Raw genomic sequence first — 25,526 nt, 5'->3', positions numbered from 1 at the left:
TTTTAAGCAAGATTTCAATGCCTGAAATTTAGAAGAGAGAAATTTTCATGCATTATTGAATTTAATCAGTGATTGAAACTCTTTGTTTTGCTTTTTATTTCATTCTCTACTTTTGTGAAACATAAGTTACAGAATAAGAAAAGGCTAACAAATGCTCTAGAACCAATCAATGTTATGAAATTAATAATAATACAATATGAGCATGTAAGCTTATGTAGTGCCTTTTATATAGAAGTATCCCAAGGCACTTCGTAACAGAAACTCAATAAGGAGTGCAAAAGTGCTTTGTCAGATAGGATAAGCCAGGGGAAAAGGGGAAATTAATTAAGCATGGATTTAAATTTCTCAGCCAACACAGCATTTAGAACCTTGGTCAGAAAACACAGTGGTTTCAATATCTGTATCCAGGGAACATAACAGACTATTTCACTCTTTAATTCTTGAGGAATGTTTAATGGTTTTTCCACACTAGTATGGATATGACTAATAGGAATGCAGTCCATCAGCTATGTTTCCAAAAGGCAGCCCCCGCCTCTCTCCCTCTACTTTTTCATGGACAAATAGATTCATAGAAGTTGATCACCTGACTGGTATGCCAGTAAAATCCCTTGACTGCAGAGATACCCCATGAGGAATTTGGTACTGTAGAAATTAGAAATACCAAGTTAAGGACTGGACAACGCCTTTATATGCTGTTTAGTTCACTATTTTAAACCGATGTATGTTTCCTTATGGAGGTAGTCCACATCTCTGACAGAGTAATTGCTAAGACAGCATGTGTTTCACAGGGAAAAACAAAGTTGCTTGGGAAAAGCTGTAGCAATTGATAATACATAAATTACAGCTTCCCTGATGTTGCAGAAACTTGTACATCCTCTATTTTTCAAACATTTTTCTCTTAGGAACACATGGACCATCCTCATTTTTGGACGGCTGCCTCTTCGGATTAATACATCCTTCTGGTGTATAAATTAGGGATGCAGAGAGGAAAAAGGAGAAGCACTAAATCTCAGGAAACTGAAGCCATACAGAAAAATGAGATTCAGAGTAGAGCTGAATGAGTGACTCACCATGAATAATTTATCCAAAAAGTTAGCCTACACTTCTGTTCATGGAATATCTATAAGAAGCTTATAATTTCCTCAGTTTTATTATAAAACAAAACCTTAAAATATTGTGTGTCTTGACTGCAAAATAACTTCCTGTAAATGTTTCATGTCCTATCTTAAGAGGTAGTGGCATTTTGGTTGATCAAATAAATCACATGATGATGTTTCTGTTCCCGAGATGGATGAACCCACAAGCACATATTTTGGATGCGTGCTGTGATTAAACAAGCAGCTCAGTAGCATGTGATGAAAAGTGAGTGTAGGGAAAATAAGTTAATTTAAAAAAAAAACTCTGAAGAACTTTCTGCAAAAATGTTTTCAGTATTTATATTGCAGCTGTAGTGAATTGTAATTTTGATTAATAGCTCTAGGAATTTGCAGCTACCTGTAAATACTTGTTTTCTTGGAGATTTGTTACTGAATAATCTGTCAGTCTTTCCCGAGTTTGTTCTAAATTCTAGGATCAGTTGTTAGGATTTGAGGCACACATTGGTAGATTAAGGTAGTAACGTTGAAATTTTATTAGAATATTTGTGATCTGGAATATCCTTGTGTAGTTTACGGTTTGGAAGGTACTACAATACATTGTGCAAATTTGCAAATCTGCTACTTCCAAACACTATGAAACCTCAACAAAAACTTAAGGAAGAATGAGCCATTAATGCATGTAGAATTTACAGTAGTTTACAGCTCATTTTTTTTAAAAGCCATTTGGCAAAATGTATTAGCATCTCTTAGAGTATTCAGATATTGAGATACTATAACACATATTACAGGAAAAGGAAGACTAAAGATCTGAAGATCAACCAGAAATTCTTTTGTTGTATCCCTGATACAGGTTGAAGGTAAAGACAGCATACCTGAATTCTGCCCACTTCCAGTTACTTTTGATTATGCTTGTATAGTTATCTCTAACATTTTGCTTTAATTTTTGGTATATCTAAAAAGTGTATCTGCATCAAGTACCCTTTTTCAGGTCTGTGCTAAATCATTACATAATACATCATTTGCTGGATTCTTCATTTTATAGCAATACCAGTGGTATGAATTTATCAATATAATCAGAACATAAAACTGAAAAAATAAACATGAGTTCTTACCTGAGCTCTTGAGCTATAGAGTCCACTTGAACTGTTAATAAAAGCAGGAAAGAATTAATTAGTTTACACTTCCAGGCTTGTGCTTTCTGCAACCTTGCACCTGCCTATCTGTAATGACAGAGGAGTGGCTATCAAAACACAGGTGGTTATTTCATGCTAACCACAGGATTGTAGCTACTAGTGACAAATGTTAACCGAACATATAATTCTCACAGTTATTTTAGAATGCATAAAACCTGGAGTATGGTGTTCAGAGGAACAATAAGGAAAATAATAATAAAAAAATAAAAGTAAAAGAAGAGACCCTTTTACTGAACACAGAAAGACAAATCTCTGCTTTTTCAGAATATAAATTCAATTTTGGAATGCCAAAGGCTGGTGCTTACAAATACCTATCCACAAAGTGATATACAGCCTATTGACAAGGCCAACAGGTGTCTCTAAGAACTACTCATATTGCAGAGGCAACTTCTCTTGTTTCCATTTCTGGAAAAATATTCTTATATATTAATTGCTATACTTGTGTGTACATGAGTGTAAAATATATAGGGAGAAAATCCATGAGTTTTAAAATTGTGTTATTAGCTTTTTGAGTGAAAGGGTAAATACAATCAATTTTTGTTAAGCCAGCCAAACTATTTTAACTCACAAGCCTGACCAACTGAGAAGACATACACTAAAGCTGAGGTGTGAATAACTTCCCTATTCAGTGAGTTATTCCCTCGGGTTTAGTGCTTTTGAAATATACGTGAATTTTATATTAATTTCAGAGAATATTACAGAAGTTTTGATATGACAGTGATTATGTTTTTTAGAATGTTTTTTCTCTATTTATCCCCTCTTGTCTGAAGTCAGTCTGTGGTATTCAGCCTTCTTCCTCTGTCTCTTCCTAAGTGAAGTCTAGCACTTTTAATGTTTTTGATCATTTGAAAATAGAGAAGCAAACTAGACTTTAATTTTTCATTCTGACTATAACTTAAAGGCACAATATTAAAAATCCAGAACTACTGAGTTGTGACAATGAATTGAAGTAGTCTGTTTTGCACAATGCTGAGAGTATAGAATTCTCATTAAAATCAGAACGAAGGATGAGTACTTTGCACCTCTGAAAATAGTCATAAGCAAAAATTTTCACAGGGCAGGCAAAACTTAGACCTTTATTTTTAAGTATATCCATTTTTCACTTGTTATCAGGAGTCACAAAAAGTGGTATGAATTAAAATAAAAAGTTATTTTACTGGAAGGATTGTATTGCTAGTCAATCATGTTTTCCAGATGTAGAGATCATTAAGGGCCTGTTTATCTCTCAGTACTGCATTTCCATCTGTTCCTTACAAAAAGAGAGGAATTTCTGGGAAACAACACTATGCCATAACTTTGCAAATGAAACATGAGCACCAGTGCTTAAAAAAAAGCACAAAATTCTCCTCTGCAACATACACCTGCACCTTTTGATTAAAGTAAATATACTTCTGGACCATTTATGTAGCTGATTTACAGATAATTAACGGTAATAGACAGAAAAACATTCAGGTGGCTGAGACAAAGTTTTGGTACATTACTTTGGAATCATCCATTCAATATTGTCTAGTTCTACTCCCTATGGAGAATCTTTATTTTGCATGATAAAAAGCATAGCCCTTATTTTCTTTGAAAAATAACTCAAAGAAAATAGCATACGGTAGGTTTTTTTGGCTTTTCTTTAAACCATAGCTCATAACATCATGCCTCTTAATGCCACTAGTCTGTGTCCTGCCTTGATTAAAAAAGCAGCCTTAAGGAAGCTACACACTCTCTTACTGCACATTAGGGACTGTGCACAGGAACTATCATATTTCATGGTGTTCTGGGCACAGGGTCGTGGAGCATGCTTGCTAACTCACCCTTGGTTCCTTTTGAGCGTGTGCGCAGCTTTTTATTTTCCCCATCTGCATCCATCTGTAATATTAACACAGGGTCTTTAATTCATACCTTTTGCCATTGAGAAAAAAAGATACTCCATTTTTATTTTATTTTTTTTTACATTTCCAAAGGCTAGACAGTAATAGAAAAAAGAATAATCATGCCTTATTAATCTTGTCAAAGAGACAAAAAGCCATCTGTGAATATCTAGTAAATACCTAGGAGAGACCTTTAATGATACAGATTTGTTTAATAAAGTGATGGCTATGAGTGACTCTGTAAGGTTTAATGACAAGGTCTACAGGTGCTAGCTGAAGGCATAAGGTTAAAAAGAGTAATGTTTCATGAGTGCTGCTTTCAGCATCCACCTCCTGAAAGAAAAGGTCCCAGAAAGCAGTAGTGCCTACAGGAACTCTACATTTTTGTTGTAACTGAGGCACAGCTATATAGCTGTGTTGGAACCTGCATTTCTGACAACTTCATCCTTAAAATGTGAAAGCTTCTTGCTTGACAGTGCATAATTACACATGTACAGCTTTGAAATATCTCACCACTTAATCAACTACTTCTTTAAGTTTTGCTTAGAGACAGTGAGTTATGGATTTATATGAGTTTTTGTGAGAATGTAGTGCCCAGGCTTGTATTTCACATTAAAAAAAGAAAAACCGAATTAAAACTAAAACCCAAAACACCCTAAAATTTAAAAGCTCAGATGCCCCCCCCCCCCAAACTCAGCTGTTGTCATAAGATTTCTAACTGAAATAAGAGAGTCCTTTCAAGATCAGCTGTTCTCACGACACTTTTGGCTACATCTAAACCAGCACTGGAAATATGCACCTTCTGGTCTTGGATGTGTCCCAGACACATAATTGTAGGGGCAGGCTTTCAATCCATGGATTTTATTGCAAACCCCTGAAATTCAAAGGGATTAAGATTTCATGTTATGGTGTGGAGAACTGCAGTGACATATAGCAGATTGTACAACAGTGCAATTTTGATCATGTCCAGGGAGGCAAACTCTTCTTTCTATAAGTAACACTTAATTTTTATGTAAGGAAGACTCTCAAATCAGGAATGTTTGTCTAGGCAAAATATTAGGAACTCTGGAATTCTTTTTATTCAGTCTCTGAGGGAATCTTACTACCTGTCTTTGCTTTGAATCTCAGTTTCCCTGTTTGTATAACGGCAGTGATCAAGTATACTCTAGACAAAGCAACTCCCATGAACCTCTGCAGATCCATTTGCAGACACCAGCATATGATTTATAAATCTGTGTTGGGTGACAGGTAGATGTGGATACCAGAAGTTTTCTGGCATCCCTGCAAAAGGCTCCAAGATAAATATCAATGTCAACAGAAGATCCTGTCTGTTATTTCACTCTTGCTTTCTGAGGATCAGGTGAACTGAACTGAGGGAAGATGCAAGAAGATCTCTTTGTGCCTTTTTCCATTTATAGAGTTTGGAGATTTGAGTATGCTTTATTTTTAGCTTTATATGACTCAAATAACTGAGATGTTTTGAAGGTCTTATTAGAAAGAACATTACAGAATATGACAAAATTGACCTGAGAAACAAAAAGAGTAAAGTCAGCCTTTCTAGGGAATAAAAAGTATTTTTTCTAATTTCCTGAAGTCTTTTTTTTGTTTGTTTTTATATATGTTTGAACATTATAAACAGCTATTGGAATTAAAATACCTATTAGCAGGAGAGAATACAACCATTTCAAAAGGGTATTCATGGACTCAAAGAAATCTAATTCTAGAACACACGTTAATGATATCTGAAATGAAAGTATAAATTGATGGAAATCATCAAAGCCAGACAGTGATATCTTTTCTCTGTTTAAATTTACATCTGATATTGATCATTAGCAGGGAAGGAACATGAGGGTCTTGTGTTTATGTAGTAGGGCTGATGGCAGTCTTTACTTGTTACTATCCTCAAAACATGGAGAACGAGTTTTCACAATGTGACTGCAATGGTAATGGGAAACATGGCTCTGTTCTCTGATGCTGAGTTGTGATTGAAGGCACTGACCTGCCATAGACTTATAATAGGGGAGCAGGTGTGGCAATGATGGACTTTAATTTCCTTTAATAAACCTTTTATGTGCCACACTTTTACTGCCATTCTATGCTCTCCAAGGTCCTGCACATAATAGGTTCATTACTTTTGATTACTATAGTCTATTGAGACAAACAACTCCAGAACACACTATATATTATGTTCAGTTAAACCAATATAGACTATTTATCCACTGTGCATTATTTCACCTGCAACTCTACAGACAAAATTAACAACAGCTCCGGTAAGCTAAAACTATTAAAACCACTGGTACTCCTTTGTCATCATTTCATAATAAATACCACACCAATCACACTGCTGCTCTTTTAATTATGAAACAAAAAGTGTCCACTGCTTCTACTGAACAGCAGTTACTTTGGTCTAAACAGCAGGTTGCATTGTGATGAATATTTAAAAGACATACAAAGAGTGAAAAACAATGATAAAATCAATGCAGGTGATTTTTCAATTCATTTTCTTTCCTTGTAAAAGTTTCAAAGTATGAGAGATGTTTTTATCAACTCAAACATAAAATTTATAGGACACTTTATTCTGATGCATACATACATCAAAATAATCATCATGTCTGTGTTGCATAAAAACCACTTTAACTTACAAAAAAAGTTCCATACATTAACTTGAAAAATACACAAAAGTAACTTAATAAAAATGAAGTCTCTTAATTGTGTCATCAAAAGGAACTCTCTTGCTCAAAATTTAAATACAACATCTTTGGGGTTTGGTAATTCTTTCAGAGATTACCTGATACTGATAAAAAGTGAATGAAGTATTTAATTTCCATTTTTTATCTACATAGCAATAATTTTACTTCAAATTACAGCCAAGGATGGTCAGCAAGAAGCATTCAAACTTTCAAATCACCCATGTAACAACACAAGAATGAAATTCTGAGAAATTCTATCCAATTTTTAGAAGTAATTGTTATGAAGGTGTTGAGACATATATTGTTACTGTTATTTGCTGTAAAGGTTGGATGGATACTGAAAGGTGCTTCTTGCTGTCAAAGCTGGGGGATCTCAGCTCTCCCTCCCACTAGATATGTTTGTTGTCTTGAGAGAAGAATCCATAAGAGGTAAATAAAATGTCTGCACAAAATCCTCACACAGTGTTTCACTACTAATTTTTTTAGCCATCAAGACCATAGGAATAATAAAGTATTTGCCAGGAAAATTTATAGTCCCATATTTTTTAAGGGTAAGCTCCACAAAAATAATGGCAAGTGAATAGTGGAATTAAGTCCACTTAATCTTTGTGTCTTATACCTAGATTCTCTGATTTGATGGATTTAAAACTCATCTAAACATTTTCCTTTCAAAATTACTTGAAGCTAGCTAATGGACTCTAAAGGAATTAGTGGGAGATAGACAATGAGAAACACAATGATATAGAGGTAGCAGCCATGCCATTCCAAATAGTTAAAGAAGTAGGCTAAGAAATAAATACTGCTTCAGTTACACTCTATTTCTGTGATCTCAGAATTTACTGAGGATGTGCTTGTTGAATTATTTTCTGAAACCATGTTGCAACAAATCTCCCTAGGTTTATGAATGCTCTCTGTCTGACTTTGTGAATTTCAGTCTGATCCTCCCTCTACTTTTCCGTCAATATTGGTTGAGACTTAAGAGGAATTCAATAACTAGATCACAGAAAACTGATTGGAGTCACAGTACCACAAATTCTGCTGGCTGAAACTGTAGTAATTTGTTATTTGACTCCTACAGGGTATTTGCGTTTCTCTCTATTAACTTACTGGTGGAATAGCAGCAATCGTACTTTGTGAGCAAACTAATTCAGAGTTGCTGGCTGCAAAAACTAAATGTTACTTCTTCTGTTTGTACCATCCCACTGTAGATAACAGACTCGAGAGCACCACCTGGAAATACTTCCCTGAGTGAGAGAATCAGGATTTGGCTCTGAGTTTGGTTTTTTGTCTGCCTAGAGTCTGTCTCTGCACATGTGCATGTACTGATGTTATAATAGGATACAAGAAAATGACTAACAGCTGAAAAAGGGCATGGGCAATAAATTACAATAATGACAATAACAATAATAATAATAGTAGTAACTATTTCAGTTTATTTGCACATTTTTAAATTTGGATTTCAGAAACTAATTTGATACTACTATCTTGGTAAGATAGTTTACAGCACACTACAGTGAAATAAACTATGACACAGGGAAGCCAGTGTTGCTGATGTAGGTAAAAGTGAAATGCATCTCCTGGAAAGAGCTAATGTAAGAACTATGCACTTTGTAATTTCCATTGTAATCTTCACATAAACCTGACTTTCCCGGGATGGGTTTCACACTACTGAAGTGTCGATCTGTTTCCTTTCGCATAACTAGCTAGAGGAAAAGAAATCACTATCTAGAGTATAAGCTTTAACATTGCATTGTGATTTTTCAACTAGAAGTTACGTCTGATTTTCAAAACAAAATCTGGCAAACAATTTCTCTAAGACAAACTTTATCTGATTTTGAGAAGTTTGGAAAAAGAATAGTTTTTCTCTACTATCTTAATTTGCGAACTACTGAAGTTTGTATAGAGACAAAAGTCTCTAGCCCACTGTCACTAGCCTAGTGAACTCAGCCAGAAAAAAAAACAAACCCTGATGATTTTTAAAGCACATAAATCCATTCTCAAGTCTCATATACAAGCCACAAACTTCAAATTTGAAGTCAGACACTGCTAAACACTACAAACAGGACTGTGCTGTACTGTGCTCCACAGAGACATGACATTCTGTGTTCTTCTCCCTACAATAAATAATATACTCAGAGCAAGCTTTTCAGTGGTTTTGGTACTCATACTTTAATGTTTCTTTTCAATAACTCATTTAAGATTCTAGCGCATGAAAAGAGAATAATTTCATGAAGAAAAATATTAATAAATCTGAAACCAAGATTTCCTATAGACTGCCCAGAAGTACAGATCACTGTTTGGCTATTGGTGTATATGTGTGCTGACTGCATCTTTCTCTTAGTCTACGTTAATTTGTTTAATATGAAGTATTAATTACAGATTGACAGTGAGAAGTACGGTAAGAGAAAGAAATGCAAAGAAGACATATAGTAACTTCTAGACAAAGCTTGGAAATTTTGATTACTGGCAGTAAAAATAACCCAAAATCCAAAGACAAAATTTTTAGGAACATTGCTTTCAGTGTGGTTAAAGTTTCTTGCTCTTCTTTTTTCTTTTTTTTTTTTTTTAATAACATATTCATGGCCGGAAAGAAAATTTGAATTGAATATTTTGCTTTAGTTTGCCCAGTGGTATGCCTGATTCCTCCAGGAAAAAGTTGAATGACATGGAAATAATTGGTTCAGCTGTATTAATTTTTCAGGAATTAAAATAAGTACATCTACTAAATGAAGACTTTAAAGCATGTTTATAACACACATAAATCATCAACAATTTGGCATTTTATAGTGTGATTTAATGGTGAAGACATTTTTGAGAAGTAGATTTTTTTATGTTGAAGCCACTACTTGAAAACACGCAGTGATAAAATAAGCCTTAAATCAGAGGCAAGCTTGAATAGCTTTGTAAGGAGGATGATTTATTTTGATTCTCACTTCTGATTTCTGAGTTGTCACTGCTGTTGTATACTTCATCCATGCAACTTTGCACAACTGGCAGTGCTGAATATAAACCAAAGCCATATGTTTATGTCCTTTTGCCAAACGACTACAGCAAATAGTTCTATTATTCCCTTAGGTAATCAACGTGTGCCAAGTATTTCTATTAGTCTTCTTTACCAAGGCTTTAGAGGGCAGAGTCACAGCTTTATGAAATCAAGGGGCAACAGCTAGCTTTTTTAAATTCAGAGAAAAATTATATAGCAAACTACACTGAAATGCATCTCAATACAGGCTTGTTTCTGGAGGCTTTTTTTCCCCCAGATTATTATTTTTGATGTAGTTCTATGTCTTTTCACTATTTCCCGGGCTACTATATATTAAATATAATTTTTTAAAAGAAAGAAAGTGTCAATATTCATAAAAAAATACTTTGATGCCTTGGGATCTTTTTAAATACGCTTAACTGTTTACCCACCCAACTGATATATGGTTTAAAAAAAATCAAACAATAAACATTACATATTTTTAAAAAAAATCACAAATAAGCTTTCCATCAAAGATTAAATTTAAGCAGTGCATTATGAAGTATATTCTCCCTCCAGAAGTCATATAGATTCAAAGATAGTTGTGTTACTGACAGTATGTAAGGCTAACAGAGTATAATTTGCAAACTTAAAAATTAGAATTTCTACATATTTACAAACATTTTCATCTTTTCAATATTACTATACTTGACTGTTGAAGACCACTGTTCTTGAAACAGCAGATGTTATGTGAGAAAGGTAGTCTTAGTGCATAAGACATTACACACAAAACCACATAGTATTCTATTCAAATTCATTTTTGTGAATAAATTATCCCACCTTTGTGTGTTTCCAGGTGAAAATATGTGCAGATTCCAAAGGACCAAATTCGTCACTCAGCCCAAGATGCCTTGACTGGTTTAACAGAAAACCTTCAAATTCATTCTCTGGAAAAAAGGAAACCAACAACAAACAAAACAACTAAAGAAAACCAAAAACCAGCTATACTAAATAAAATATAGATGAAACAAGACACTCTTTAAATCAAATGGGTAAATAATCCAGGTGCAATATTTTCTTCTGAGGTTTCACAAAGATAGGCTATAGAGGCATAAGTTATGATTCTGAAAGGCACAAAGAATAACATTTTTTTCTTTCCTTATGATATTTTCTTTATATTGTTAATGCCCATTTCAATAACTTATGAAATAGATCTTCACTAAGGAAAGTTTTTCTTCTTCAATGAGTAAAAATCCACGGTTTCTATATGTAGAAATCCTTAGTCAAATATTTTAATTGCATCGGAACCTCTTTGATGAAGTAGTATGGTTCAGTACATGCTGTAAAATAAATGAGAAGCATTCTGAAATATTTTAAAAACAGAAGAAAATCCCTCAGTTTTATTTTTTCTGATTTTGAATACTGGAGTTAAAATTTTGGCAGGCTGATAGTGTTCTCAGCACATGCCAACCGAAGGAAATTCTTGACGTTTCTCCATTCTCTATTTTTATTCTTTTCTGTGAGGGACCTTACGCTAAATCAACAGTACCAGTGAAGGAAGTAGAGTTGCAGAAGTTTACATCTGAGTGCACAAGACTGAGATCCTTGTATTCAGAAATACTGAATACCCAAACCTTTCTAACATTTAAAGTTGCAGGCACTTGCAACCTGGGAGCACCTGATGATGAGAAGTTATTAAAAACAAGTTTCATTTTGGCATAACTACTGGCACCAGTGATCAAAACATAAAAATTTTGCTATCACTTGCAAATTCAGAGCTCTGTTTCACATATTATCCAGTGTATTTTGTAAAATAGATCTATTCATTGAACTTATTCCAATCATGACAAAGTTTGCAGATAAACTTTTGGAACTTTAACTGTTCATTTAATGATATCTGATGATATTTTGTAATGTTACATTTCTGAAATTGGTAAGGTTCATTCTAAACAGATTCTCAGGGAAGCTAGAGTTTATTGAATGACTAATTTTTGCTCATGTCCCAGTAGATATTAGTTACATCCCATTGATAATTTTTACTTAAAATAAATAAGCTTTTATCAAATAGTGAAATAGACAACAGATTTAAGATGACAAAGAAGGGAGAAAACCCAGAACAAAACATCCCAATACCGTTAAGATTTTTTAAGCACTTTTCTAGCCAATATGTTGCTGGAAAGAGGTGCTGTTTATCCTCAAAGGCCTCTTTTTCTGTTATTCTATTTCAACATTCATGAAAAAAACAAAAGGAGTCTCAAAGCCTTCTACCTGCCTCTTCCTCTTTGTTCAAAAGACACTAACCTAAAACAAAAGATCTCTGAGAAAACTACAATGGTGAGCAAAGCTCTTTCTAAAGCCTAAAACTTACCAGATTTTTGTCTAAAATTCTATCATTTTAAGTATTTATTAACAATATATTTTTTCATTTATTTTCTTTAAGATTGCCAATAAAGAACTAAATCACATAAGGGAGTAGCTGTAAACCCTCTGAGTTCCCTAATGTCAAACTCATTAGCATCCGAATAACCACACAGCAGCACATCATCTGCACAATTGCAATTTTTTACTACTTTTAATAGCGTTTCTCAAAGGGCTCATTTTCAACTTTCTTCAGTGGTTAGTTGGTTCTCTGGGGAAAAGAAGCTTCCTGACGCTCACAGCTTCCACTCAGCAACCAGGCCGTTTGCTGTCAGAAGTATCAGCCCTCTGCCCCAACCCCATCTGCTGTCTCTCTCATCCTAAGGGACCGAGAGTTAAGACAGCACAGCTGAGATCCACTTGGAAAAGTGCACAAAGGACAAGAAAAAATATACAAAACTTTTCACGTTTAACTTTACAAAATAAACCAGTACACTGAAAAGGAGTTAGGGCTGGGTCAGGTCTGGAGAGTAGGTTTTAAAATTTTACTGAAAACCTACATGCAACAGTGCATTTTCTATTTTACTCCCATCTGCCTTGCATGCGACACCATCAGATAACTTCATGAGGCAGAAAGTGTTATAGTAGGACAAAAGCAAGACAATATTAAGTGCAAAACCTGGACCCCTCTGCTGTGTTTAATCACAACAGAAGTTACTGGTTAGTAAGTTTAAATGTGCTATTTTCGATTTCTTTCACATAACAGGGTGCTGGCTGCCATACAGCTGATTCATGGCTGAGTACCCACATTTGAAGGTATGGTGTTTCATAAAAAGTCTAATACAATGTCATGTATCTGTCATGCTATAAACAGTGTGTGTAGGATTATTCTGTGTCATGGGATGTGACGTACCCCTGATAGAATATAAACTATGTGTCACACCTGTCCACACTGCAAAAGGAAAGTTACATTTCAAATATAAGTGTTGGGATCTGATAGCTCAGGTAGCAAACAAGGGTTAGTGCTGATTTCAAAGAATGATCAGGGTCTAACACTAAAGTTATTGAGAAACTCTTTATTTTATTAAGTTTTATGAATTATAATATTGACCATGGGCCAAATTTTGAGCTATTGCAAGTGCACATAAAAGTGTGCAATGCCAACTGGAAAAAAATAATATCTCAGCCTCAAGAGCCCACGAAGAACATCTAACTAGGTTACTGGTGACTTAGATGATAAGATCATTGTTGATGGAAATCAAGCAGAGCTAACTTACTTATTTGTTAGTCGAGGTTCTTTGGTGGGGTCACTCCCCTTGAGTCCACATGTATCTTCATTTGGCCCAATCTATTCATAACTTGCATTTTGTCTTTTTTAGTAAAGAATTCAAATGGAATTAAAGACAGCAAATTATTCTTATATTTCAACTTCCTATGTGTCTGAACCATATTTTTTATTCTAGAAGGTGAAGCTTGCCTGTCTGCAAAGAAGACTTTCACCCTTTTCAACCAACATCTCAATCCAACTAAAATTATAAATTTTATAAAACCACAAAGATAGAATGTATGAGTTGCTTTATTTGTCAATGTAATTGTTCAGTTAAGTCACCTGGAACCTTTGCAATTCATTCTTTGGTTTATAGCCATTTCCAGTGCAACATGATTTTGTACTGACTCTGAAGTGCCATCCTACTGAGATCCATGAGTCATACTAGGATACTGATGTGAATCACAGTTTAGGTCCTGATCCTCAACATCAAATGTGTGTGACAAATCCCTTCAAACAACCTTTTTTGTTGACCCATTGTCTATGGGTAAAAGTCCACTCATTCAGGTCAGATTACTAGAGTTCCTGACAATTTAATTATGAGAAAAGACATATTGTACAGCCGCAAATTATCTCAACTGAAGTCTGAAATTGTTTTCTCTGTCAGAATTTCAATACTCAAAGTTGTACTACATCTGTAAGAGACCCCAAAAGCTTTTTTGAGCATAATACATTCATTTTCCAACAGATTGATTTGATTTTCTCTCATTTACCACATCACTAGTTGATATATTGCAAATATGGAAATTAAAAATTACTACAGTTTGTGATTTGTTAACTCAGAATAGAAGTAATAGCAAAGGAAACAAAGTTCAATGAGCTCACCATTATGATCCCTAAACATTTCTTGTGTTTCTACAGTGACAGTGATTTCTCTTTCTCGAGACAAAGTAATGCAACATATTTAGTAAACGAGAAAAAAAATGTGAAAGCAAAAATTACCATTACAGTATATAAAAATATATTTAGCTCCTTACTGCAGTCAGATCTTTATCCTGCACAGGCTGGAGTATGTAAATTTACACCTGAAGTTCTGCATAAACCTCAGTGAGATCTTGGAGTGAATATATAACATTCAACACATGAGTAAACGAATTTCATTTGTCCTACAGCCTCACTGCATGGGCAGCCTTGGAAATCTGAAGGACTCTGCTTGGAAACATAGTTTTTGTAATTTGAGCTTCGGAAAGGAGTTTCCTTGGGGCAGGGTACTTTTCTTTGCACTTGTTTTATTCAGTGCAGAGTATACAGGAAACAGAATTATTACTGTTTCAACTATTGAATCTTCTTTCCCAGCTATAAGGCTAAACTTTATTTTATTTACTTCTTCCCTGCAATAAATAGAGGTCACATTAGCAGTGTGAGACAGGCTGGTAATACAAGCAGTTGTCTTTCTAGAACCCGTAAAAAGAACTTCACTTCCACTCATCCTCTCTTTTAAACAGAGCAGTAATTCCAGTGACATGTGCAAGATCATATTTCACCTAGCAGAAGAGTTTAACTTTCACCTGATTTAAGCAACAAACTATCCCTCAAAGAAGCCAGAGGCTTTGCTGTAATTAACATAACTGCATTTAGATGCTACTCATGACCGATAATTCCAACACCTTGTGAAAAAAAAGAAAAAAGGTTGCAAGCTGTAAACATTATAAACATATTCAAATAAGCTTAACGCAATCTGCCATGCTTATTTCTGCCTAGATCATGGACCAGCGAAATGGTTAATGCAAATGGATTTATAATTTGCTTTGGGGGGCCAGTTTCTTCTCCTTATTTATTAGCCCAGCTGATGGGGCAGATTTGATGAGGCACTTCTGGAATAATTGAGTCATCACACAAAGAAGGCTGCTAGCATTCAGAGTGGTTTTATCAGCAGCAAGCAGGCCTGATTACTGACAATTACACTCTGATCCGGTGATGGAGGAGAAAGAGCCAACGAGTGGGAAATGTCCGTGTTTCTATCCAGGAATAATTTCTACATTCATTTTACATGCTAAGTGTTTCCTATCTCTGCATAATAAACTGTAAACAGGAATAGATGGCACAATGTCCCTTAATATTTCCTGGTAATGAAGACACAAATGTACAGCGAGTGCTGATAAATATAGATGAAACATAAGCTATTCTCTGAGTCTGTATTGTTACCTTTAAAATAAATGCATTTTGGTGGTAAAAGCATAATCATAGCTAATGCAAAAAAATGACAGAAGATTGAAGCTGTCCTTGTAACTACACAGAAACTTTGTAAAAGTCCTGTTAATCACCGCTGCTCTAGAGGCTCACAAGCTGAAGGTGATATACTGGAAAGAACATTTTGTTTCTCAATAGTCAACTGTGCAGGAACTCTTTTCCTTTGACATAGCAAAGTAGAGCAACAGCAGTGACCTCCATTAACACTTCAGGGATAGAGTACATCTCAATGCTAAACTGAAAAACAATGAAGCTCGTCCTAGAAGACATCTTCACTATGATAAATTCTTGTTTCCCTCTCATCAGTTTTAAGATAGTGTTTATAACGAATAATAGAGCTAGACCACAGATTTCATGAGTAGTGCTAAGCAATATATTATTGCCTTTAGAACAGTACTGTAGAGCAACATAGGTGATGTAAAATGACAGTTCTTAACAAACTGCTGAAAGCAGAACTTTTGAAAAATCTGCTTCTTCAGGAAAAAAAAAAGGGGGGAAAACATGAAAACAGACAAAGTAGGGAGTTGAAAAGTAATTTCTGTGTTTGTTGATGGGCAATTAGAGATTTCAGCTGGAAAATGTTAATGCCCTGGTCTAGGGAGAGTTTGCCTTTTTTAGAGTTGATCAGGCATGAAACACTGCATAATAAACTTTTCCATGCTTGTTTATTCCTTTTCCTCTTTTTTAAAGTAATTCATAGCTTCAAAAGAACTAAAAGTTATTCTCTGTTCTCCTTCTGGTAACTATGGTAACTATGTTTCATTAAAGTAACCACTTAACTTCAAGGCTTGTGTTACAATGATATGCATTATTTTGAGTAAAACCACACTATAACAACCTTATGATTTCAGAGCAATTTTAAAAGAAAGTTCAAAGAGCATGCGTCATTGACTCTGGAACACAGGGTTCGTTTCCTTTTAAAACATGTTTACTCTGAAAGCCAGGATCACTTTTACTGTGTGGAGTCATCTCTCTTGTGAGGTACTATTGGGGGGGGGATCACTGCTGACCTCAACAAGCGATGACCATGCTCTGCTCATCGAAGGGATGCTCAGTAGTTGCAGGATTGAGGCCAGCAGGAGATGCCTGAGTACACAGATCAGTATAACTAAGAACAGTGAAATTGTGTTGCTTTAATTACTCTGTTACAGCTTCCTTCAGTATCAGGAAAATCCTGGTCTGGCTCTGATGTTGCTACATACCTGCTGTTTAGCCACCATTATTAGTCTTTGTCCTGTGATTTACTTTCAGCAAGTTAGTTCGGAATTGATGGGTTTGAAGGGCAATTTTGTGGGGGTGCTGTTATGGTTGCACTGAATTTCTATTGATGTACTGAAGCTGATTAGGTTCGAAAAGTGGTCACTTCTCAAATACTTACAGCCTTATCTAGGTTACTGTATTCCTTCTCTGTGATTTCTGACTGTTCCAGACATATTTTTTTTTAATGGATTAATAGTTAAAATTAGGACATCACAATACTTATGCTAGACAAAACCCATGGCTAATTAGCTCATTGAATTTTCTGACATGGAGTCAAAAGAAACAATAAACCTAAAAATACAAACTTTTTTTGTGAAAAGAAATATAACTGCCATTCTGTTATCCTATGCATTCATCTTGCCCTTTCTGAACAACAAGGCTCTCTTCATTAAGCATGACAGACATGTCCCAAGAAAGGGAAAGTCACACAAAGGGAAGAAGTGTGCCTTCCCTCAACATGCAAATCACATACGTTCATTAACTTCAAGAGTGCCATGTGAAGTACAGTCTGCCACCATTTAAAAGACTTGTAATGACCCTAACTGCTAGAGATAATGGGGCTTGCTTGCAGTACTGCACTGCCCTGAAGATCTTAGTAACATGCTGAAGAGCACAGGAAAAAAACAACCCAAGTACAAAAAATACCACCTCGAAAATCAAAGTAGTGAAGACTATCCAAAAATTTGACTAATAACTGTCAGATACCAACCCAGTGTTCCCCAGGACAGACTTCTTTTTTGAAAGGTTTCGCTCATCATATGTTTGGGTCAGGTAAGTGGAGCAAGGAAAAGTGTGTTTAGTTTGTTCAAAGTTATGTTGAGAGGTCAGCAGCACCAGGAATGGTGGTTTAAATACTCTTCTCAGAGCCTTTTATGATTCTAAAGTGGGGGAAAGATTATTTCCTAAAATGGCACCTGTCTTCTGTCACAGACATAAATAGAAGTCACCATGATTGAGCAAGTATCTGGAAAAAAAGAGATTGTGGAACTCTCTTCCTGCCTCTGCCACTAATCTATTCTGTACCCTTCATCAAGTTTGTTCACCTTTCAGCTAAATGAGAATAAAAACATAGAGTGCTTTTGTGCATTTCTAACCATACTTTAAGGTAGTGAATATTATTTTTATCAGCATGCATTTGTCAGTTTAGTAGCTTGGTCATGCTTTCACTGCTTCTGAAACTCAGTCTGATACTTCAAGGGTATGACTTGAGATTTCCAAGAAAAAAATCTTTCCTCTTTCTCTGCAAGTTTTTTTACTAAAACTAAATTTGAACAAACAAAAAAGGACAATACTGAGGAGGATAGGTACGAACTAATACATGGTGAATGACAAAATAATTGAAAACACATTTCCATTCTCTTTTGTCCTAATGTAGTAGGCAATCTGGAGGTAACCATACTCTTGACATGTTTGATGTTTATCTTAAAAATCTGTTTCACTTGTTTTCCTATACAGAGAAACATTCTCTAAGAAAATATCTTTAACTGTTTTCCTTTTAATTGTTTTTGCTCCTGGTGTTGAAAATGTCAGTAAGGTGTATATATATATATGCATATATTTATGCTTATATACATATATTTATGTGTGTGCAAATATATATACATATGTTTGTGGTAACATTAATTTCAAATATTGCACACAGCAAGTACTGTGTTTATTTTAAAAGGAAGTGAAAGAGGAAGGTTTCTTTCAATGTGAACATCTTAGATGTGTGGTAAGAAAATGACCCAAGATACCACTAAACACTAGTGAGTTGAAAATAACACTACAGAAACATATATTTGTAATACTACTTTGCATTGATATAATAATAATAATACTATTGCAGCAAATATGACTACAGCAAGATGAAAAAAATCATCCTATGGAGAGATATCTTACAAACTTTGTCCCTTTATACAGAGTTACCCTTCAGACTCCCTATTGTAAGCCTGGTTGCATGGAAAACAACCAGAACACTCTCGTGGACCTCAATAATACATGTTATTTGTATGTGAAAGCACTTACATACATTTGGTGTTAAGCCACACAGGTATACAAAAATACAGTCCTGGTCAGAAGATCTTACAAAGTAAGGCGATCCAAAACAATTTTGCATGTAGCAACTGTAAATAATAAACAGCAGTTTAAAAATTCCAACAGCACATTAATGAAATTCTATTATTTTAGGTGATAGTTATGTCATTCTTGATAAACAGGACTCTATCAGGTGTCTGAATATCTATGTAATAGTCTGGCTTGTTGTTTGGATGTCACATTAAATCATGGGTTCTGTCTCTTATGTTGGAACCTCAAACACCAAAATGTGTTCAGGAAAAGGGGTGGGGTGATGAGTGGCTTTTGTGCTCAGGCTGTAATCCTTTTTTTTTTTTTCATAGGCTGTGCTCACCTAACCAGGAGACAGATTTTTGTTTTATTTTGAAGAGGTCTGCATCATCTTGCATCAGAACTGTGTCCTGATACAAGAAGTAATAGCTGTAACTTTTAAATAATCATCCTCACTAAAGACTCCATTATGGCAACCAACAGTGTTCTACCTTAAATCATTTTGACAGCGCATTCTTTGCACTGCCCATAGACTTGGAGGGTGTCCTCAAAACACTGAAAGCTGGGACAATATCCATGGTTAAGAAAAGTCCAGAAGCAGCCAAACAGGTGGGCACTTCTCCGAAAAAAGATCTTTTTAGATAGAAGACCTTTTGTACACTAGTTCTATCCTAGGCCCCCTTCAGGGGCTACACCTGAGAGAGAAAGTGAATTATCAATGACATTTTTTTAAAAGAATCAGTGGTTTAACACTAATTTCTAATCAGATCCTACAGAAAGGAACAGCTCGTATGGCAGCTGTACTTTTCCCAGGGTTAATTACCTTTCACTGCTCTCTACTAATGAGTCAGCTGTTCCTGTCATCACACAACTACACTGTGTTCATCTGTAGCTCTAGCTGTGGACAAACACAGTAGCTAGAGCCCTGTTTACATATTGGCGAGGTTTGTTGTGCAAAGAATTTGCAAAGCAATTTAAAAAAAAAATACTTAAAACTCCTTCCATTCCCATGTCTCTTTTCATGGAAACAGCAGTATTTTTAAGACCATCACCATGTTCTCTAGGTTACTAAATTAGCCAACAGGGGTAGAAATCTAAGGACACAAAAGCTAATGAAAATGGTTTTTTTTGCAATATTGTATAATAGTTTATATAAGGAAGGTTAGATCCCTGTAGCCATCTAGCTTGTCTTACCTGATTGATAAGTGAGGATGTTTATTTATAGCTTGCTAGTCTAGGACATAGAAAACTTCTTAATAAAATATGGTTTTAAGCAGTATAAAGGATAATAGCAGAAAAAATAATACACTTAAGGAAAGAGTTTGTACTATTTTTTATGGCAAACTCTAATGAGGCAATGATTTAAGACTTTCAGTAATCTGCTAATGTTTCTACGTAATTCTAGCAGGTAATTCAATAGCAAATAAATAGAACACGTCATCTTCTGGTTGGGGTAAACAGGATGTATTCTTTATAACCATATAAGATCAAGAATGATCCTCATGCATCATTTTCATATGTCCTCTTTATGGACTATATAAAACTTTGGGGGTAACAGGGAAGCGATTCACACCTAAATTCCATTTTTTTTTCAGGAAAGTAAGGGCACAGCTAGTGAGAACCTACAGTTAATCACTAGTGGTTATTTCAGCTTTCTCGTGGGAGGCTACAAAGACTATGGTTAAAGATGGGTATTGTGAGCGCTCTTCCAAAACTCAAGTCCTGTTTGGGTAAACATTCAGAAAATGTTTGGTTTTCATATAACCAAGTGTAGAACTCCAAGTTAGCACTGTCTTCGAAGCATGATTTTATGCTGAAAATATCTGTACAGAGGTTGCCCTGATCTGAGCAGCTTTCCTTGTTGTAAGATCTGCAGATGTTAGCAGAGAAAGTAAATTTTCACCAGACACCAAAGGGACAACACGCAGTACACATCATGTGAGAATGAGCTCAGCTACCTGCAGTTTTATCTGCAACAGGCCTGTTCATGAAGATATTATTTGAGTCTGAATTCCTTGCTGTCACATGAGATAATGATAATTGACAAATTTAAGACAGGAATACAGTCATGTTAATATGATGATGGAAGAAGAAACATAAGCTTCCCGCTCCAGGTTAAACTTGCAGGACTGGTAGCTCAAAACCACAATAAATTTCCTTTTGAAAATACCAAAGCAAAAGCACCACAGCATTCCAAGGGATCACTTGAATGGTCATCTGGAAAATTAGTAGTGTACTTTCCTTTAAACATTACTGTAATGATCCACCTCTGTCTGTCAGGCACTTGAGGTTGTGCAAGCTGTATTGACAGCTTGAACACTCCAAGCAGAGAGAAAATGTGAGCTGTGTGATTATGCTCTTTTAATAGACAGATATTTATTTATTGCTCTATTAGAAGCAATTCTCCTGCTTGGTTTTGTAATTTTAAGTGAAAGTGAATTTCCTGAAGGTGCATTAGTTGGGCTTAAGGATTCAAAGAAACCTTGGATCACTCAGGTCAGGCCAGGGAAAACTGTTTTATGTAATGTCCACTTTGTCTCAGATTCTTCCCCTCACCAGAAGACTATTCCTTCTTCCAACACACTGTATCTCACTCACTGCTGATGTTAAAAAATACATTCTCAGGGATAGCATGGCCATTCTTCACCCAGTCAAAGTCTTCACATGTTACTAGCTTGTCTTAGGTTTCCTGAGTTCTCAAGAACATTATTCCTTCTTTATCCACAGGCAAGAAATAGGGAAAAAGTCCTCTTCCCTTAGTGAATAGAAAACCCCAATGACTTGGGATGAGTTTCATCCTTTCCTGAGATTTGGTCTGCTTAACTTGACCTCTGTCAGTAGCCAGACTTACTAGCTCTCTACTAGAAGTAGAGTTCACGCTGTACACAGAAGCAACTGCAGTACTAGAAGGCAGCTTTTCTAAAGAGCTTATTGGGCTGATGATAGTCCTACTACTGGGAGGAATCTCTACTGGAGATTCAGGAGGAAGGAGGAGAAAAATGTAGTGCCAAAAATCATTATGTCTTCCACATTGTGCCCACTTACTTATAAACTTAACTTCTTTATTCCTAAAGTTTTATCTAAATTGCAACTGATAAATAGATTCCTATCACCCCAGAATAAATAGGGAAGTAACCTGTGTGACCTGGAGGGTGTCTGCATGCTGAGCTTTCTGTTTGAAGGCAGCACTTCTTCAATGATCACAAAATAGTAACACATTATTCACATTAATAACAATAAGTGGTAATGCTAACATTGTTGCTATAAATAATACTGAGCCCAAAACATTCAGGGCTAAAGCTCTCATGCTATTTAGAATTATTAAGTCTCTCACACTATTTAGAATTAGTTAGAGATATGTAAGGAGACACTTTTTAATGACAGCCACTGAAGGGTTGATTTTGGGGAAGAAAACTCAGAGATTATATGTGAGCTGGTTAAGCTTTTCAGGATAAATGTTACAACATTATCAAGGGTTATGTTTATTGAACTGGTGTCAACTTATACCATAATGAACTCTGCATTACCACAATTTCGGGCATTATTTTTACTGATTTTGAGTTTCCCCTGTGAAAGTGCTACTGAAGACAACACATAGTTACTTAGTTACTAACCCTTTTGTAAAATTCATTGTTTCAAAATTAGATCAAGCTGAGCATTATCTTACAGCAGAATTTACTACTCTGGCTATCCTGCCCTCAAGGAAAGAGTCTGAAAAGGCAAAGCACTGTCAGAGACCTGACTATGGCTCCCTGCTTCCAAGGACAACCTGTGCCTTCCATGGTATGGGTTAGGATAGCACTGTTCCACATGCTGTTCCATAGGGACCATTCACTACATAAGGTAGCACAGATTTGTGGAGTTCCATGCCGTTCTGAACCCTAAAGGAATTTAGAGTTGACCACCTAGAAACAGAATTTAAGAACTTTGCCTTGGTCTGAAGACATTTTGAGAACCTCTCCCTAGAGATTCAAAAGATGAAGATTTGTTTACCACACATCTATGTGCTAAAATCATGGGGATGAAAAATAATTCTGTAAAATTCAAAATTCTTGTCATCAAATCTCTTAAAAAATGAAAGAAAATAGTATGTACAGCAAATAAAATTTTTATCTGAAAGCTTGCTTATAGTTTTTATGATAGCATGGGAAATACTGAATCACTATAATCATCCACTGAAAGAGTACAAAACCATAATCAAATCTATCCTTCTATTACCTTGAAGCTTGAGAAACAGAATCTTGAAAGCCTGAGGAAAGAGAAAAAATCACCCCTAAAAGTGCCTACGGACTCTGGGTAGTGACCAACAGGAAAATGGAAATACTTCTATCACCAATGTTTAAAAAAAAGCCAACTGATTTAAGGTAGAAATATTCACTGTATTTTGAAATTAATGGATATTGTTAAAACTTTACAGTTTTCTTTTTAATTTTTGTTTTAAGAATTAGTTTTGAGAAGAAAAAGACTTTCCTTAAAGGAAACACAATGCCTTCTAAAAAGAAAGCAGGTAGCTGACACCTTCCCTTTTGTAAAAATCACATTTCAGGGGCAAAATTTGGTTCTCTGAGTTGTACAACAATATTCAGTTTTGTTATTTGGCTCTCCATTAATATCTGAACAGACACAGATTTTCATCAGTGTCACATATATGCAAAAGGAGACTTTTGGTCTAAGATATATGATATTATTCATATCACTGTCTTGTATGAAAAAATGAGGACTAGTATGTTTTTCTGTAGAGAAGATATAAGATGAAATAAAGTCCAGTTTGTAGGCTGGATGGAAATAACAAGATTCATCCTCATAACTTTACATGCCTGAAATGCAAATCCTTATTTCTGAGTCCGTAAATGCTGGATTCCCACAGTCTCTGTGGGCAACCTGCAGGCATTTCTGATGCTATGTACATGTGTGATTCTTTTCATACTCTACTTCAGGATGAGAGGAATGACATCCAAGAGATGCCTCTTTCCACTGACTCCAAAGCGAATCTGTATGACTGGCTCAGGTCTGGACACTTCCACTGTGCACACTGACATTTCACCAAAGGATTTCTAACCATGGAACCTACGGCAATCGCTGAGCAGCATCTTATAGATTAAATAACATGCATGATATGTGGCTCTGAGCTGTACTGTAAAATAAGGTTGAGAAGGCAAGAGAAACAGAGTAGGAAACCATCCTCCAGGAACGAAGGCAGTGCCAGTCCTCGTAGGAAAGAACTGGCAAGCAAAACGAAAGTGATGAACAAATAAAAGGGAGCACTAGTGGATGGGGTAACTTACAGAAATGTGGAGTTAGCCACAGCTTTGACATGAGCAGTGTGGCCTCAGAGTCACAGGAGAACCCAGTGCCAAGAGGCAAAGAAAAAAGGTCAGCATGATAGGGCAAATATTTCTTATCTAGATATAGCAGAAAGAAGACAATCAAGTTCTAAGCACAACAGAGGGAAACTGAACTCTAAGAGTTGCTATGGACTGGAATATCATCATTTTAGTATTTGCATTGGACAATATTTTGTGAAGGAATAAATGTTGTCCTGATAAGTAAATGCATCACTGGATTAGTGTCTGATAAATGGGAAGTGTGTCTCAGCTTCAGCTATTGTTGTCTGATATGAATAAAGTTTGCTGTTAAAGCTTATCTGTGTTTCTCGCTTGATTTACTATGAACTGTTGCATACTTGAGAAACCTGATGTCACCAGTGACAGTGGATCTGCATTTAATTCTTTTTTATTGGTTTGTTTGAACCATACATAATTCCACATGCCCTGTTTTATTTTGTGTCTTCTCTTCTGTGCCAAGTTTTCAACCATAAAAGTAAATAAATTAAAAAACCCAAATTCCTTCTAGCAACTTTTGCTGACCCTTGGGAGCTATAAGAGCCAAATTTTCAGAAATGAAAATGTTATCGTACCTACATTGCCTGCCACAAACATACACTTTTTTCAGAATGTAAAGGTGAATCTTTAGGCAAATAATTATTATCACAATTCTTTGCTTGATTTAGGAATGTCAGACAGAGCTGTGTCCAGTGCACTAAAAGAAATGCAGTTTAAAAACAAACAAAAAAACCAACAAAAAGTTTAATGTCTTTTTTTTTATTATTTTTATTTTGTGTATTTACTCCAAAGAAAAAAAGTCTTGTTAGTAAAATTAATCATATCCAAACAAAAGACTGGCAGCTTAAGTAAGTATATGAACAGGGGGAAGGGAGACTTATTTCCCGAGTTTCAACAGATGTCATACTTAATTGGTTGTGAAATAAACCAGAGCTACTCTCGGCCTGTTTCCCTAGTTTCAGCTGTGAAGACACTTTCAAACATGTGCATTTCCCTCCTGCTTGTCATAATGAGGGTGTGGGGTGAGAATCAAACCTTCGAAAGGAGTAAAGCAGCATGCATGGTGCATACAGGCCTTAAGATACACTAATTAAACAGAAGTGAGAGCTGCATCTTTTATTCCTGAGAGATACACATCAATACAGCATTAGCCAAGACAGCTCTGTTGAAGGGTAACTGCCTTTGCCTTCTGCTAATATCAG

At 35.5% G+C, this 25,526-nt stretch overlaps 1 protein-coding gene across 1 annotated transcript in view; it reads right to left on the bottom strand.

Annotated features, from left to right (window-relative positions):
• The window catches only part of ST18 (ST18 C2H2C-type zinc finger transcription factor), a 169,015-nt gene that overhangs the window by 63,117 nt on the left and 80,372 nt on the right, over positions 1-25,526 (bottom strand). Inside the window, exons 3-5 of the mRNA XM_018080283.1 lie at positions 10,642-10,748; positions 4,093-4,147; positions 2,210-2,240 (exon numbers count right to left, since the gene is read on the bottom strand). Coding sequence (XP_017935772.1) covers positions 2,210-2,240; positions 4,093-4,147; positions 10,642-10,748 — 193 coding nt within the window. The remainder of the gene's footprint in view (positions 1-2,209; positions 2,241-4,092; positions 4,148-10,641; positions 10,749-25,526) is intronic.

Source organism: Manacus vitellinus, unplaced genomic scaffold (genome assembly GCF_001715985.3).
Source record: "Manacus vitellinus isolate BGI_N305 unplaced genomic scaffold, ASM171598v3 scaffold_1_pilon, whole genome shotgun sequence".
Classification (NCBI taxonomy): Eukaryota; Metazoa; Chordata; class Aves; order Passeriformes; family Pipridae; genus Manacus; species Manacus vitellinus.
The sequence above is the reverse complement of the archived record's forward strand: the minus strand, read 5'-3'. Positions and strand labels throughout refer to the sequence as shown.